The following is a 17,312-nucleotide window of genomic DNA, read 5'->3' on the forward strand; positions in this document are numbered from 1 at the left end:
CACACGCATAGCTCCATACTGGCACATGATACACGACAAAATTAAAGAAATCACGGACACGGACCTCCCATTCTTGCCTCTGGCAATGCTCCTCCACCACACATCCATGCCCATTCAACAGTACAAAAAATCCCTCACAATACACCTGCTCTCTGCTGCGAAAAGCCTTATCCCGCTGCTTTGGAAAAGCCAGGCGGCACCCACTTACAAGCAATGGGTAGACAAGGTTGAGGAGATCCGTGGGATGGAAATGCTAACTGCGTCCCTGCGGGAGCGCTCGGACAAGTGCGCCCTCCAATGGTACCCCTGGACGTCCTATACTGCACGGGGACGGGCCTGACCTCGTACTCCGGGCCCCCCAGGAGACGCCTGATACCCTCGCCTGCTACCCCGATCCATATCCCTATGACGGAGATTAGTCCCCAGACTTAGCCACCCCCCCCTCCTATACCCAACCTTTGACTCATCTGACAGCTATAGACGCGCCTGTAATACATTTTACACCTGAGGAAGGTGCCCCATATTACTAACTATAACCCGCTTAGGCGGACACGCTGTACACTGATTGTGACTTTATCATTGCTGAAACATTATACTCGATTATGTATCCATGCCGGGCTCGATGTTCTGAGCCGATGTATGTCATCCTTTGCAATTTGATGTTTGTTTCCCCTGCCCCTCCCCTCCCTTTTCTTTTTTCTGTACCCCTTCCTTACTTGAAAAATCTCTCATAAATAAAGAATGTCTAAAAAAAAAAAAAAGAAATTCCAACAATATATAAAAAAAAAAAAAAAAAAAGTCATTTTAAATGTAAGATATATTTCAAAAAAAGAAATGTCCTTTACTGAAAAGAAATACTTTTTCCTTTACAAATATCAAACATATTCGAAGATGGCCCAAAAACCAAATCTTTGACCCTTTACCTGCATATGGGCCCAAACAATCACATAGATTTGCACAGTGAAACCAATAGTTTAAGAATGGCAAATCCACTAACATTAAAGTATTTATTTAACCGGCTTCATTCTTGTTTTGTAAAACGTACATAGAGCTTATAAAGTATACTACATTAATATGGATCTGCCCTCAGAGCTCACAGTTCTCAGTGACACTGGGAAGGTGCTGGGTTCGACAGGGATAGTACTTGTTGCTCAAGAATGGAGCAGTGTCACCTGTTTGAAAGCTTCTAAGCACATGTGCAATTTCTTGCATTCATGCTTCAGGACTGTTTTAGATGTGTAGCAGAGTGTAACATCATATAGAGCCTCACTCACAGAATCTGTAGCAGAACTACATTTGGCTGTAGATGGAAGTCTAGTAGGAACAATGTCAGCTCAGACATGGCATGTCTCCCTGGGAAGAAGGGTGCACACTGGCACAAAAGTTTGGGTGTTTAAAAGAATTCTTTGAAAAGTGATGTGCTTTAACATGTTTGGTGTGATCACTGTTTCTTTGTCTTTTTCTTTTTTTCGGGTTTATTTGCATCGTCGTGTGCTTTCCGCTTCATTGACAGTTTATTTGCCTGAAAGGTGAGAAAGAGGTTTAATAAATAAATAAAAAAGGACTACACAGCAGAGGGATTATAGTGTGACTATGGCTACAAACATATTCTAATGTATGTATTGTAAAACAGTATAAACAAGCAAATCCACCTGCTATAACAGATATATAAATATATATTATTTTAAAAATGTATTTCTTTATTCCTTTCTACGGATATTTTGTCAATTTTAGTGTTTGTTTGTTTCATATTGGTGGCCAGAGAATGGATTAAATGGAAGAAACGGGCTGTAGTGGTTATTGCGCTTGGAATGTTCCTTAAAGGGACTGTAGGAACTATAACTATTTAATCTCACTGAATTGGTTGAGACCCCTGGCACTGTCCCAGCAAAACCATTTTTTATAATGTGTATACCTTTCCATAACCACCCACAACTGGGAACCTACTGGAGGTATGGTTACAGCAGACATGATCAGCTGACACTCTCAGACAATCACAGCAACCCATGGCTGCTCAGGCTAGTGCTTCTTCATTAGCACAAGCAGCACAAAGGGGGAGGGGCTGCTGACGAATCATATAGCATTAAAAATAAAAGGACAGCAGAGCAGTTACAGTGCACCTATACAGGCGACAAGTGGATATTGCCATAAACACTTCCTTTCTGTCTAGCCCTTTTTGTGTTTTGATACTCTAATATGCAGGTTATGGTGCAAGGAGCACCCCTGTTTGTCTTTATGATGGATCACTTTTGCTTAACTTATTATAGGACTAACCCCAGCGCAAACACATCAATTCCCCCTCCTTGCACAAGAGACAATACAAACCGAAAACAAGAACATGCACCTTCACCATTGCTCTTGCCTGTTCCTATATCTAATCACTTGTGTTAAGACTTTCCTTAGCTCATTCTCTACTCACCTCTCTGACTTTGCGCTTCTTTCCAAACATTATTTTGTTGTAAAGGTACTTCTCCTTTTTCTTCATCATCATGATAGCTAGGCGCTTCTCCTCATTCTTCTCTTGCTCTGCTACTCTTGCTTGATTCACCTCTCTCACCTTGCCTGCTGTCACCTTAACATTCAATTTCTGTAAGATGGCAAAGTAGATATGAAATATGTGAACTACACAGGAGAAAAGGAAAAATAAAAACAAAACAGGCGGGAATCCACATAGGTAACCAATGTGAATGAGGGTGAACTTCAACTCTAGATACCTTCTCAGCAGACTTCCTATCCTCCATCTCTCTCAGCTTCTTATCTTCTTCCTCCTCCTCATCTTCCTCCTCCTCTTCCTCTTCTTCTTCCTCTTCTTCTTCCTCCTCCTCCTCCTCCTCTTCATCATCCTCCTCCTCTTCATCATCTGAAAATGCAAATATAGCAACAGATGAGCACCTCATACAATGCCAATTTTCACAGTTGTTTGGCTCTGTTAGAATTTGGTTATCACACCATATTCCCATCCTCCATTACACACAGTTCAGCATCATCTCTTGATTAAGCCATAATTACCAATTCTCTCTCCTCTTTGCAGTGCCAGCAGCCGGTGTTTCTCAGGGGGAACATAGTCGCCTTCCTTCTCCTGTACAAATGGGGAGAGGTGTGGTGGCAGCAGCACTCCTGGGAAATAGTCTGCCACTGGGAGAAGCAAGCGAGCATTGACACTGTCGAACACCCATTGTGGTTGCACATAATACCTGTAGAAAGCAGCAGAGTAATCTGAATGATCACATTACTATACAACACATTAGTTTTCAGTTTTGCAAAATGATACAAAGTGTTCTAGGAAAATATGATGTGTGCATGCAAATGTTAGCCTGAAGAAAAAAGAGTTGCTTAACAGAAAGCAAACACATCAAGGAATCAGCCACAATTTACAGGGACCATAGATATCAAACACATATAGCTGTACCTGTTGATTATCTGAGGATCTACACTGGGCCTGTCCACAATGTGGTGCGTGATAGAGCTGTCTGAGCTATCATACGTTGATCCAATACAGACTGTGGCATCCCAAGAAACCTCACCACCAAAACTCCTGTTAAAATATAAGAAATTGTCACAAACCACTAAAAACAAAACATTCACATGGCAAATGAATAATAAAATAAAGGCTGTGCTTAACCATAGCATCTCATCCAGAAAAGCATGGATGAAAAGTCTAAACCAGCGATGCCCAAAAGTTGGCTCCCCAGAACTAAAACTGCCATTAAGCTTTGCATGCCTTTAGAATGACAAAGCATCATGAAAGCTTTAATTTTAAAATATCCGGGGATCTACCTTTTGGGTAACCCTAGTCTAAACAAATTACATCACTAGAAAAAAATAACGAAAGAAAAATTATAGTTTTACAAATTCCTATTACCATGCCCAGTTCAAAGGTACACACAAAAAATTCTGCCATTGCATTTTGTTATTGTGAGTGCACAAAGAACAGCACAGAATGCACTTCAGCAGAAAGTATCTGTTATGCTCTGTAAACTGGCATCACACTGCATGACACAAGGGCAACAAATCATATAATAAAATAATATTAAAATCTCACTCGTGCATGTGCAGCACAACAACTTTAAACATTTAGAAACGTGCACAAGCTCTTGGATACATATACCACAATGCTGTATGCATGCTGAACAGAGAATTTGTTTTTCTTTTATATCAAAGAAGGCTCTTAAGTGCACTGGCATTGCATGTAGCCCTCACCAAGTTTCTTGTCAACAAGTCAAGCCCTCTCTTACCGTATAATAAATGCAAGGGCCTCCCGTGGTACTTCCCGGTTCAAGAAGAATTTCAGGCCCACAAACAAAGATTTATGCTTCTCCTCATCTTTCAGCTGTTTTTGACGTTCCTCCTCCTGATCTGCGGTCTCCTACACAAATTAGAGGACAGAGTAAAACAGCATTACCTCCCCCACTAAGGTTAGCCAGCAGTGTATAAATCAGAAAATAGTGCTGTTCCACTTTCCAACACTAAATATCTACAAGCTAATATGAGTAGAGTTGCACTCACTGGATCTGCAGGAAACTCATCAATCTCAACATCATCCTCCGGCTCAGATGGAACCACACGGGACAAACTGGCACTTAGCGCGGACAGTTTCTGTGGAAGAAACTTGCATGATTAGGAGCAAATTGAGATCAAAAAGAGTAAAACAAAGATGTTAAGATGAAAGATACAAAGAATTCTGGAGTTCTGGACACAAATACAGAACGAGATAAAACAAGTTAGAAGATAACATTTACCTCCATGTAGGCCTCAGACTCTAGAGCATATTTATCTTCCTCGTCTACTTTCAATTCGGCCTCTGAGTGGGAGTCCAACTGAGACAGCAAGGAGACACAGTGAATAATGATGAAGTCTGATAACAAGGCAATTAGTGGGGTTAAGCTGGTAAGAGTCAGGGATAAGCAGAGCCAAGGTACAGTATTTATTGGGGAGTCACACAGAGGATAACAGAGATACAAGTAATCAGAACAATACAGAGGAAGCGAGCAGGGGAGAAGCAAGACATTACAGGGGATCTGTAAAGGGTGAGTGCTTTTTCTAGAGGCACAATATGAAACAGATAAACGGAGACATGATGAGAAAGGCACTACAATAGTTTGTACAGTCTATACAATTCTTTTACAGTGTGCTTTGAATTTAGTGGCGGTCCTTACCTTGGGTGGATACTGCAAGTTGAGCGTCTGGTAAAGACGAAAGTTTACAAAACCCAGAAGTGTGGTGTAAAATTCAGTGAAGGTAGCCATAACCCTATAATCCACATCTGTGGGGTGCTGCAGACAGAGAGAGATTAGTAGGAATGCAAAAACTGTACAGTGAGGAAGGATGTGCACTAAAACAGAATTTGGCTTCTAGAAAACAGTATTGACAGGTCTATACCAAACGATAGCATATGAATGTAGCAGGTGCACACTTGGAGCAGAGGAAAGGCATATAGCGCTATCCCAAAATTGAGTTGTGACAGGACAGATTAGGACACAAAGCACAACATCAAAACAGCTTAGCAGAGCACCATGCAACGACAGGCTATTTTTATGGAAGAGCAATGCTCTGCAGATGAATCATAACAAGACAAGAGTGTGTTTGATGAAAAAGTGAACTTTGATCAAAATAAAGAGTGTGCAGTAATTTAGGAGTAGTTACACGAAGCACGCTATTGATCTTAGTGCTTGGTGTTGGGTGACACGGTTTGTTTTTATCTTTAGTCACTAAGGTACTAACTGCAAACTCATATCTGGTACCATAGTGACAAGAGATCTTATAAATGTTTTTTTGCTTTTTTTCCAGGCTATCAAGCTACAAAATACAGTTTTAAGCCATCCACATGCAAAACGTAATGTATAGCACAGAATAGATTACAATCTTAAAAAAAAAAAAAAAAAAAAAAAAAAAAAAAAAAAAGATTTGATTTGCAGTCAGTAATCTTTTTGTTATTACGATCTACAAGCTCCTAAGTTAAACTTGTGATCTTTACATTTGAAAATATGCCCTGTGCCCTGGCTGCCTGGGATCAGGAATGTGAAAATGGTAGCAGTGATCTAGAGAGGAGGCGACTCAACAGTTCCTCTTTATGATAAGTTATATACGTGAGAACTTGCCACAATCGTTTCCTAGTACACAATTTAAGTAAAGCTCTGCTGCCCTCTAGTGTACACTGTGTATCACCATGATAAAACAACAGGATGGAGGGCTGTGCTAAAATATAAGTAAGTAGTTTAAATATATATTATCCAAGATAAAACAAACATACGTATATACAGGCAATATAACAAAATGAAGTAGTCCAAAAAAAAAAAAAAGTCTATAGGAAAGTACCCATGAGGTAGTGGAATGTGCAGATATGGAGCTGGTTCAAGCAGTAAGTGCTAAATCTAAGCTCAACCAAGGCAGTATTCAAGAACCAACCCATTCCTGATCCCAGAGAGCACTTTCTTATTTTGAGTTGCTGACACTTCTGTGATTGAGGACACCTACATCACATCCTATAAATGGGGAATGTAACGCCAAACGCCCTACACGCTAGAGCTCAGCTCAAATGTGAGTAATCCATTGTTACTGCACTATAGTCACTTTGGCTGATGTGATATACTGTACCATTGGAATTTCTCTCTGCTTTTGTCTTTTTGTATGGACTCTAACAACATATTGTAAACAATACCATAGCTTCTCAACAGGAACCCCTTGCCTGATTTAGCACATACCGCTTGACCCAGCTCCATATCTGCATATTCCACTACCTCAAGGGTGTACACACACACACACACACACACACACACACACACCTAATTGATATTTTGGCACAGCCCTCCTTCCTGTTGTTTTCTCTCGGATTTATTTTAAGCGTTTGTGAGGGATCCCCTTAATTGGGTTGCGGCCTGTTCATTTTTTTTATTACTGTGCATCTCCATGCCTTGTGAAAGATTTATGGAAAACGATGCTGAGGTTGCAAACAAAAAAAAAAAACCTGCATCAGAAAGAAGCAAAATGGATGAATAAATTGGTACCCCCAAATGGTTTAAATTAAGAGATGAACTGTGCATCCACAGCAGGTTAGTCTCAATATTTCCTCTTTTTTCATATCCCCCTTTTTATTGATCAGTTGATCACTTTCCTTAGCGAGCTTCTGTTGTCAGGTCTGGCTTTATCTCTATGTACCAAACATTGTTTTAGGTTATCAATATTCATTTTCACTGGATTATACATATTAATTTAATTATTTTATTCAGTAGCTGCCAGAAGTGTCAATCTTATGCTATACTGTATATAAAGATGTTCATTTAGGTACTATATATGTACTATACAGCTTAATGTAATTGTTTTGGTGAGTATAGTCAGTCCTTGCAGGCTTTTTAATGTACGCACTGCCTATTCAGAGAAAAGATAGAGTTTACATTGCTGTCTAGGGACACATCTAGTGGCAGTCACTCAGAAGACCACTAGAGATGGTCCCTGGGTCAGAAAAACAAAAATTAAAAATCCAATCTATTCACACTGAAAGAACTTAGAAGTATGTACAGCGTTAGAACAAAAAATGTGTATCATGATTATACCTGCAGTTTCCATTCTCCCCATTATTGATGACTAGAGATGTTGCTGGTTTTGAAATGTGTAGAACCCAGTAAGTAAGGGGGCAGTGCCCAACCACCTTTGAAGTTTCCAGCTGCCACTGGTACGCAGTAACTCTTATCCACCTTTCCCGTAGTAGAAGAACTGATTAAAACTATTCAGTTCTTACTTGAATCTGGTCCTTTAAACTATATCTCGCATTACTGCATATTTGTGGCAACCTCATTAAAAAAAAATGCATAAAAAACAAAAACAGCTCAGAATTACAATTTTATTGACTGTGAAACCAACAGACATAAAGCTCCATAAAGTTTCAAAACTTACATCATGAGAAAAGGCATAAGGGGAAATCCAGGTCACAGTCTGTCCCAGTATGTCTGCTTGATAATAGATTCCTTTAATTGACAGGAAAACCTAGGAAGCAGAAGTTATAGTTTGGAAATTAAGCCATCAATTTATAAAAGTATCTAAGGTTTTGCAAAGGTCAAGGCCTAATACACACATCACATCATTTTTAAATATGTATGTAAAAGTAGTATAGCACATCTGACTTCTTCAGTTGGGTAAAAAAACAAAAAAAAAAACTTTAAGCTGAATTGTTGACCATTAATAAAAATCAAGTTTTACTTTTTACGAGATCTAAGAGTGCAATGCTTCTTTAGCTGGACTTAACACCAGGCAATTTCATTATCAGGAAACACTAGAGTGTGTGCATGTGTAAAATACACACACATATAATATAATATAATATATATACACACACATATATATATATATATATATACACATACATACACACACGCTACAGTGTTTTAAAGCATTGAGCAAACTGTGGTTCAAACTTTAAAGGGATATTATAGGCATATCAATGAAGTGGTCTGGGTGCAGTATCCCTGTCTCCTTTACCCTGCAATTTAAAAAAGAGTTTCAGAGAAAATGCAATCTTTACATTGCGAGGTTTAGACAGCCTCTAGTGATTGTTTTCCACATTGTGGGAAGAAGTTAATAAATGTTGCTAAAAATCAGACTGAATGCGTCATATCAAAGGTATGCAAAAGAAAGAGAATGGCATGCAAGTTACAAAAGTGTGTACCGCATACGCCAATTACCGACCAATCTCGAGATCCGAACCAGACAACCCACACATCCACAAAAGAACCGGGTCGGCATAGGGCCCAGTAGGGTAACGGACAACACCCTGGCACTCGGACCCAGTGATACAGACACATAAAATATACCCCTCCCATAATGCCCATGCTTTCCACATGACTCGGGAGCAAACACATGGCCCGCCCCGGAACAGCTACATCCCTGCACGACACACGAGACACAACTCAACACGCACGGATGACACCCACTTATTCAGCGATGGGACAATGTCACACAGTAACGCCTGATATCACACCGGGCGCCATCCCCCACAGACACTGAAACGCGGGGAAGCGGGGTAATTACACATACGAACAAGCACCAAAAACTACACGGCACCCACTACAGGAACCCATAGAGAGGGCCAAGCAATAGGCTAGCCTTACACTACATAGTTATGGACAGGGCCACGACATGAACTGATATGGGACAGGACACCGACCGACGCCAAACCAACCAAACGACACACCGGGACGCACAACGTCACAAGTCCTCAGACTGCCCGGGTAAACCACGCCAATTAACGACCCTGATGACATCGACACCTCGGAAAGCTATATTACACCCGACACGAGTACTCGAAAGGGATCAAACCCACTGGACCAAATGCCTAATCAAAGGGATCCCGAGGACGCATACTCAACACCACAGACCTCCCAAACACCACAAACCAACCCACATATAACTATACAAGAGTCAACCACAGTACGTACTGACATAGGCCAATGTTGCAAATAACCGAGCCAATATGCGGATAACACATACAACACTACGAAACTGTGAAGTATTACTAAAAGTTAGCCTCTGCGTAGGCACATTTTCGACTACCTTTGTTATACAAGCAGAGCCTCTGCGTAGGCAATGATGCAGTAAAAGTTTGTATATGCTGTATGTACGCTTAACATATGTAAACGTAATAAAAACAATTCAACACAAAAGTGTGTACCGTTTTCTCAATTGGTTTTAAAAGAATAAATATGTTTCCAACAATGTTTTGGGCGTTATCCATCGATATCTTTTTGTGCAATATTTTGCTATTTTTTTTTTGTCTATTATCATGGTGTCAATTTTGCTCTCCTGGGTGCTAGCTCAAATCATCTTCACTAAAAATTACCATTGCAAGCCAATGAAGCCAACTTTAAAACCAAGAGCAGTTTTAAAGGAATAATGCTCATCTCTTTGGCTAAGTGTTAACTGAAGATGGTTATAAACATGTGAAAATAAAAACATGGAACAGTATTTTGTTCACATTTTCTCTTTCTGCCAAGGTTCTGAGAAATATTTACAGGTGCAAATAGAAATACATGCTCACCTTCCTAAGGGATCGAGACGCAATGACATAATTGAAAAATTCGATAGACAGCCGACGGCAAAGTTGAATGGTTTGAACGTGGCATTTCCCTGTGCGTGGAAATGTGGAGAAGAGTACAGACATGGAGAGAGCATCATCCAAGTCGCGAAGAGCATCAATAAATGTTGGATACCTGTACAAGGCAAATAAAAGTTAACTCAAAAGACTTAATGGATCACTATAGGGTCAGGAACACAAACATTTATTCATGACCCTATAGTGAAAAACCACCATTTAGGTGGCTTGCCCCCCCCTCCATAGCCCCCTCAGAATGGGTTAAAACTCACCTTATTTTCAGCTCTCCACATGTCCGCCGGTGCTAGCCCCACCCCCTTGGTGACAATCAAAATTGCAGATTTTTAGCCAATCCAATGCTTTCCCATGGCGAAAGCATTGGATTGGCTAAAATTGACAAGGGGGCGGGGCCAAACACAGTTTTGGCCAATCAGCACCTCCTCAGAGATGCATTGAATCAATGCATCTCTATGAGGAAAATTCAGGGTCCCCATGCAGAGCGTGGGGACACTGAACGGCAGGGCTGCCTACTGTGCCACCCTGAGCCAGGAAGGCCCTCCAGTGGCCATCTAAGGAGTGGCCACTTGGAGGTGTCCCTAGGGGCAATGTAAACAGTGCCTTTTCTCTGAAAAGGCATTGTTTACATGAAAATGCCTGAAGGGAGCTATTATACTCACCAGAACAACTACATTAAGCTGTGGTTGTTCTGGTGACTATAGTGTCCCTTTAAATTTGCAGCCTCAACAAATCTTTATTCGTGTATTATGATTAAAGGTACACACCTTGGCACCGTTTCAAAACCTAAGTAGTCAAATAAACCATTTTAGAACAATTTATTTTACTTGAGGTTCCCTGTCTGTGCTAAGCCTGGCAGTGCACAGGCTGAGAGAGATCAGCCAACATCTGCATTCCAGGGTTTAGCTCAGGAGAGCTAATGTAAGCGCTTACCAGGTGCCTCTGGCTCTCCAGTGAGATGAGACAATGAGTGGCACCCAGCCAATCATACGTAAGAAGTCAACAGTTTTACTAATTACTCCTGACATTATAGAGCGGGAAGAATTAAGTCCCTGAATCTTGAGATTAAAAGTGATTTTACTACCTTTTCTCCCACACCGTGCTGTTCTTGCCATTGCGGAGATCAATTTTAATGATGAAAGGTCAATCTCACAGAGAAGCACTGGGAGACTATTGCACATGCGCAGCAAAACAGTGTACTGCGCCGATCAGAATCTCTTTGTGGAGATGCATTGAAACGTTCAGCACCTCCACGCTGTGTGTAGAAATACTGTGAAGTACTGTTCTAGGAAGCAACTCTAGTGGCCATCTGAGTGACTGCCGCTAGGTGTTACTAGGAAGTGTTTATGATGCTAACAATGCATGGACATGCTATAGACACCTGAACCACTACATTTAGCTGTAGTGGTTCTGGTGACTATAGGGTCTCTTTAAATATGGGGTCAGTGCAGTAGTAATTATAATGCCTGGAGTATTCCCTTAAAAACAGGTCAAGTCATTTTATTATTTTTTTGCCAATAAATTGCGCCTTGTCTGTCTGAAGACCTGCAGATCATAATGTTAAGCACATCATCTTCCAACAACTAGGACCATGCCCCCTTTAGAATCTAGTCTAGACCCTATAGTTCTCCACTGGAAGATGGAGTGTCTCTTACCTTTCTTTGATGATGTGATCTAGCTTGTATGTTGGTTTGTTGGATCTTAACCTGTCCACTGTGTCCCATTCCTGCTTCCCAAATGCTTTACGGAGACGGCGAACAAATACCTGGAGGAATTAAAACATCATTATTTAAAAAAATAGATTACCAAGAGACATTCAATGCACCATAACCACTTCAACTTACTGAAGTGGCTATGGTTCTAGGACACTGTCTCTGCAGTCTTTTTACTCAATCTGGCAAAACAAGATACCTATAAAATGAATTACACTTACCAGTTTTTAGGATGCATGGCATGTGAGGTGTCTGTTCTCTTGGAGCAAGCACTTGCAAATCAAAAGAATGAAGCACCAGGGAAAGCACTGCAGCAGTTATCACAGAGATTTGCAAGAGCTCACCCCCAGAGAGCAGAAACTGCAGGATTCTCTCATGCCAGCACTGACATACCTACTCATTGGTACGACTTGCTATGAGGGCAAGGTGTAATTCCACATGTTCTAGTTAGGATGACCTTGTAGGGAGAACCACAAACTCTGCTGTCTCATTATTGTTTTATTTCTTCCTGGCAAAACTAGTCTTTAAAGTAGACACAGTGCCCTAGCACTATAAAACTACAATACGCTCAAGTAGTCCAGTCACCTACAAACTACATGCATGGAAAAATCTCCTGTGGGAAGCTTGCCAGAATGCACAGACTGTATAGTACCAGTAAAGCAATGAATGGTTCTGTCACTGTGTGGGATGATGCATGTTGATGGGAGAACAGCAAGGAAGCAATAAACTGCAGGTAAACCCTAAATTACACATACAATGGAATAGGGTAACACTGGCCTTTATGCATTGTATTTTTATACACAGACCTAGATGCACAACTTCAAATATGAATGTGAAGCCAACTAGACCAAAATAGGAGCAGTGGGGACAAAAGTCACATTGGTGTTTAATTCTTTTTTTGAAGAAGATTGCCTTTAATTAGCCCTAAAGTGAGTGCAATCTGTGTGTCTCTCGACATACCTTGTATTCTCTGAATTTTGCAACAACAGGCTCATGAAGCAGAAACTTTATGTCCTTTAGCAGATAGAATGTCCGAGGTGCTGTAGAACCCTTGTTTACTTTCTTTTTGTGTTTGGGTTCATGAGGATAGATTCCTTTAAGGATACACAAGCGTCTGTGAAAAATATAAAAAAAAGTTAAGAATATAGAACTGGAATACAGAATGTCATGTGAGAAATGCATAGATCAACAATTATCTTTGTTGGGAAGAAGTTCAACTATTTATTTAATTCAGTTTGTTTTCCCACTGCAATGTAGTATATTCTTTATAGCACTTGTGTGTGATAATCAAAAAGAAAACTTGTCTTATTTAAATACACTTCTGGTAACTGTGTGTTTAAAACATTTAAAGCAGCTCAGTAGGCCTGAAGGTGATATCCCTGCTTGAAGTTTGGAGGCCCAGCTGTCTGATGGAAGCTAAATAGAATTACCTCAAACTGCACCAAAGATTACCAAGCTGACATTACACTAGCACATCAGAAAGATTCTGTACCTGAAATCAGGCAGAGCGAGCTGCAACTTCTTCCGAGCCTTATTTCTTGTGATGTAGTTTGTGGCAGAGCCACGCTCAAACTGAAAAAGATATAGTCCATTAGTACAATATACAGCTCCAAAGAACAATTCCACTTGTAGATAGCCTTACATAAATCACCACTCACACAAACCAGCAGTGCTATATATCTTAGGTGCAATTATTTGGGGATTCATATTACATGTTTAAACTGAATGCAAACACCTGTATGGGGATATTTTGCCCAGCTCTCTATCCCACAGCATTAAACAAAAAGGGACTGCACTCCTGGTTATCATGCCACATCCTCAAGTTTGGTTAACCAGTACCGTAGAATGGAGAACCCCAAACACTTTATTAGGAAGCCCAAGCACAAAAACTGACAATGTTGACAGTTACGGTTCCTAAAATAGTCTACACGTACCGAGAAGCTATGAGTGTCTGGAACCTCTGTTCATTTCTGCAACTGTATCCCTATGCAGTCCATGCTACTAGTGAAAATCCCACTATACCCGCCCTTGTGTGCCAATCTCAGTCCCGTGTTAGCTGAAATCTATCAAACTCATCAGAGCTCTGTAAAACACTGTGCGAAATGTTCCCTGATGGGAACTTTTACATCTTTTTTTTTTTTTTAAAGGAACACTTAGTACCATAAGCATTACAGCATTCAGTAGTCGTTCTGGTTCCAAATAAATAGTTAAAGGACCACTATAGTGCCAGGAAAACATACTCAGGCTCCCCCTCCCGCCGGGCTCTGGAGAGAGGAAGGGGTTAAACACTTACCTTTCTCCAGCGCCGGGCGGGGAGCTTTCCTCCTCCTCTCCTCCTTCCTCGCAATGTCATCGGCTGAATGCGCATACGCGGCGCGCATTCAGCCGGTCGCATAGGAAAGCATTTACAATGCTTTCCTATGGACGCTGGCATCTTCTCACTGTGATTTTCACAGTGAGAAGCACGCAAGCGCCTCTAGCGGCTGTCAATGAGACAGCCACTAGAGGCTGGATTAACCCTCAGTATAAACATAGCAGTTTCTCTGAAACTGCTATGTTTATAAAAAAAAAAAAAAAAAAAGGGTTAATCCTAGAGGGACCAGGCACCCAGACCACCTCATTAAGCTGAAGTGGTCTGGGTGCCTAGAGTGGTCCTTTAAACTGTATTACCTGCAGTCCGTTGGGCGCTGCTGCCAGGTAAACACAAGCAACAGAGATACGAAAGCTCCTGCTTAGGAGCTTTCATTAGTTCTCCTGGGAAAGTGGCTAGCTCATTGGCTTTAGAGTGTCAGCTAAATACTCTAAGCCAATTAGCTAAGCCCTGCACTTGTACTCCAAATTTTAGTTCAGAAACAAAAAGCTTCCAGCTCTAAAATGGTTTGACTACTTACAATGGGGGAGGCACCCATGGCACTATAACCACCACGGTGTGTTTTAGTGGTTATGGTGCTTTTAGTGTTCTTTAAAAAAAAAAAAAAGAACTCTTCTATGCAGGCTACTGGTAAGTAAATTAGTAATAATGTAATTGAATTAATATGAGAGCATGGGCTTAAGGAAAATCCAACAATAGATTCTCAAAATTATGTTCCTGTTATATTAGTTGGAGCATGTAAAACAGGAGGTTAAATGTTTATAGTGAGAGAATTCCCATAGCCCCATTTGTCTGTAGATTTTAAAATTCACAAGCACAGAGGCCAAGCTAAAATGCCCGAGTAGCCATAAACAATGTATGCTATGGTAATGTATAAAACTGGCATAGGAATAAATCCTTACACTAAATAACTTTGTATACAAAATAAAAGAGTGTGTACCAAATCACTCCATATTCTAACAAGATACTCAAACACCAAAACCACTACATCTTAGTGAGGGGGTTTTGATGCGGACCCTTGTAGCAAGAAATGTAAAAGTAATGGGTTTTTTTTTTGTTTTTTAAATAGGTCTTCATGTCACTAATGTTTTCTAAACAGACTCATTAGATGATATGAATCAGATTGACGGAAGCATGGCTGGCTATTGTTGCACATGCACTATTGGCTCCTAATGTTTCTCATACAGAATGATTCGATTGGCTGCAGATCATCAGTCTTGACAGTCTCATCAAGGAAGGAGCTGGTGCAATGTGGAAATAGCCCCTGCATTATGTTACATATAAGTTTATTGTATTTAAAGTGTGCGTGTAATACATATAATAAAAATAAATATGAGGGTGCTGCTGGGAGAAATTCATACAACATACCAAACACAGTGCACTCACGCATTAAAAAGCAATTTCAAGTCTCAAAAAATGCAATATTCTTCTTTAACCCCTTAAGGACACATGACATGTGTAACATGTCATGATTCCCTTTTATTCCAGAAGTTTGGTCCTTAAGGGGTTAAAAACACATAACCCAGATAAAAATAATGAGGGTTTAGTAGCAGTATATGAGCATACATTGCATAAGCCTGCCACAACTTCAATGTACCTCATTGTACTCATTCTACAACCCAATTTAACCTTACACCTTGACTCTTATAATGTATGCATGTTCAGGTGAGTGCGGCCCCCTGGATATATATATATATATATATATATATATATATATAGTTAGGTGTTTCTAAGGAAGACTATTGCAATCTGTGAGCTTTGCGGTTTAGTCAATGAGTGAGTGCGTTGATATGATATATATATTCTAATACTGGGCCCAAATCCTAAAATAGATGCTAAAAATAAAACATTAATTTTTACTGTCAATATTCGAGTGTTCTGTTACACCAAGCTAGCCAAATTGGAATAATGTGAGCTGGAGATTTTTTCCACTTCAACTGGATCTAGGCTGGAGAAACCCACATATGCTGAAACACACTGAGGAATTTGTTGTGTTATCTTCAGTGTGTGAGTGGGTTTTTTGTGGGCAAGTAAATATAATTTTTGTCTATTGGAAATTATTTTAGGCCTAACTTAAATCTGGTTACATTACTTGTTTTATCAGATTTTTTCTTCAGAGTGAACTATAACTTTTGATACATTGTGTTACCTTGGACTGTCTTACATATACTTTACTATCTGGCAAGTATTCATGTTTAAAAGTGCTTAGTATACTTGTTTTTGTTTTAATGTAGCTTTGTGATTTTTGTTTCAACATTATTTGATAACGATTTAATTTTCATACTTTAGGTTTTGGCTGTTATACATGGTATCCATAGAATACAGAGAAAGCTGATAAAATTCCATGAGAATGGTAGTTTCGTGTCTGACTATCTGTCGTTTTATCATATGGGTGACGAACACGTTACCTAGAACAGTTTTATTTCTGTTATTTCTGCAGTATGTGATCTGACTGTACAGGGGATTTAATTTTACACTACAGTGAAAAATGGGCCTATCGACACGTGTATAAAATGATGATCTTGCAGGAACCATAAACACTCCTGGAATGCCTTCCTTAGCAATGTACAGACACACGTGTGGCCAAGTATAGTCTTATGTGTGGCCCTTGCCACCTATAGGATTGTGATACACACTAACCCACTGCCATGTAACCTCAAACACGGCTGACATTGATGTGCCTGCATGTTTAACGGATACGCCGAACACACGTGTCAGAAAACAATAAAGTTCATTGAAGGGCTCCAGATAAAACCGTATCACTTCCACTGAGTGCATTCTAGAATTGATAACACTAACTTACCTTCTTTTTTTCCAAACCTCCCATGGCCGATCACTTCTCCCTGGCAATCAGCTTCACGCAACTCCCCACGTGTATTCCGCACGTCGTCCCCAAGACCCCTGAGGTGGCCAAGGCAATGCCTGTTGCTCTTACAAAACAGGCATATTCAAAGACAGACATACAAGGGCTTGACGTCAGAGCGCAGGAGCGTTCTCTCCCCCCTCCCCTACCCCCATCTTTGTGCAGATGAAATGTAGCTGTCGCCGTTTTGGTGGCCATTTTGTTGGTTATCTACTATGTGGTGTCATATATGTTCTGCTTATTCTAATCAACTGATGTTTTACGATTGAA

General features: G+C 40.3%; 1 protein-coding gene across 1 annotated transcript; it reads right to left on the minus strand.

Annotated features, from left to right (window-relative positions):
- Positions 1-799: 799 nt before the first annotated feature.
- On the minus strand, positions 800-17,072 carry PES1 (pescadillo ribosomal biogenesis factor 1). Its single transcript, XM_063454769.1, has 15 exons — positions 16,983-17,072; positions 13,301-13,380; positions 12,769-12,922; positions 11,752-11,861; positions 10,028-10,199; positions 7,891-7,980; positions 5,157-5,273; positions 4,740-4,817; positions 4,507-4,596; positions 4,236-4,366; positions 3,410-3,535; positions 3,010-3,194; positions 2,715-2,860; positions 2,420-2,587; positions 800-1,522 (listed from the first exon to the last, which is right to left on the minus strand). Exons 1-15 carry the CDS (start codon positions 17,004-17,006, stop codon positions 1,442-1,444), a joined length of 1,752 nt encoding a protein of 583 aa, XP_063310839.1. The 5' UTR covers positions 17,007-17,072; the 3' UTR covers positions 800-1,441.
- Positions 17,073-17,312: the final 240 nt, after the last annotated feature.

Source organism: Pelobates fuscus, chromosome 5, assembly GCF_036172605.1.
Source record: "Pelobates fuscus isolate aPelFus1 chromosome 5, aPelFus1.pri, whole genome shotgun sequence".
Classification (NCBI taxonomy): Eukaryota; Metazoa; Chordata; class Amphibia; order Anura; family Pelobatidae; genus Pelobates; species Pelobates fuscus.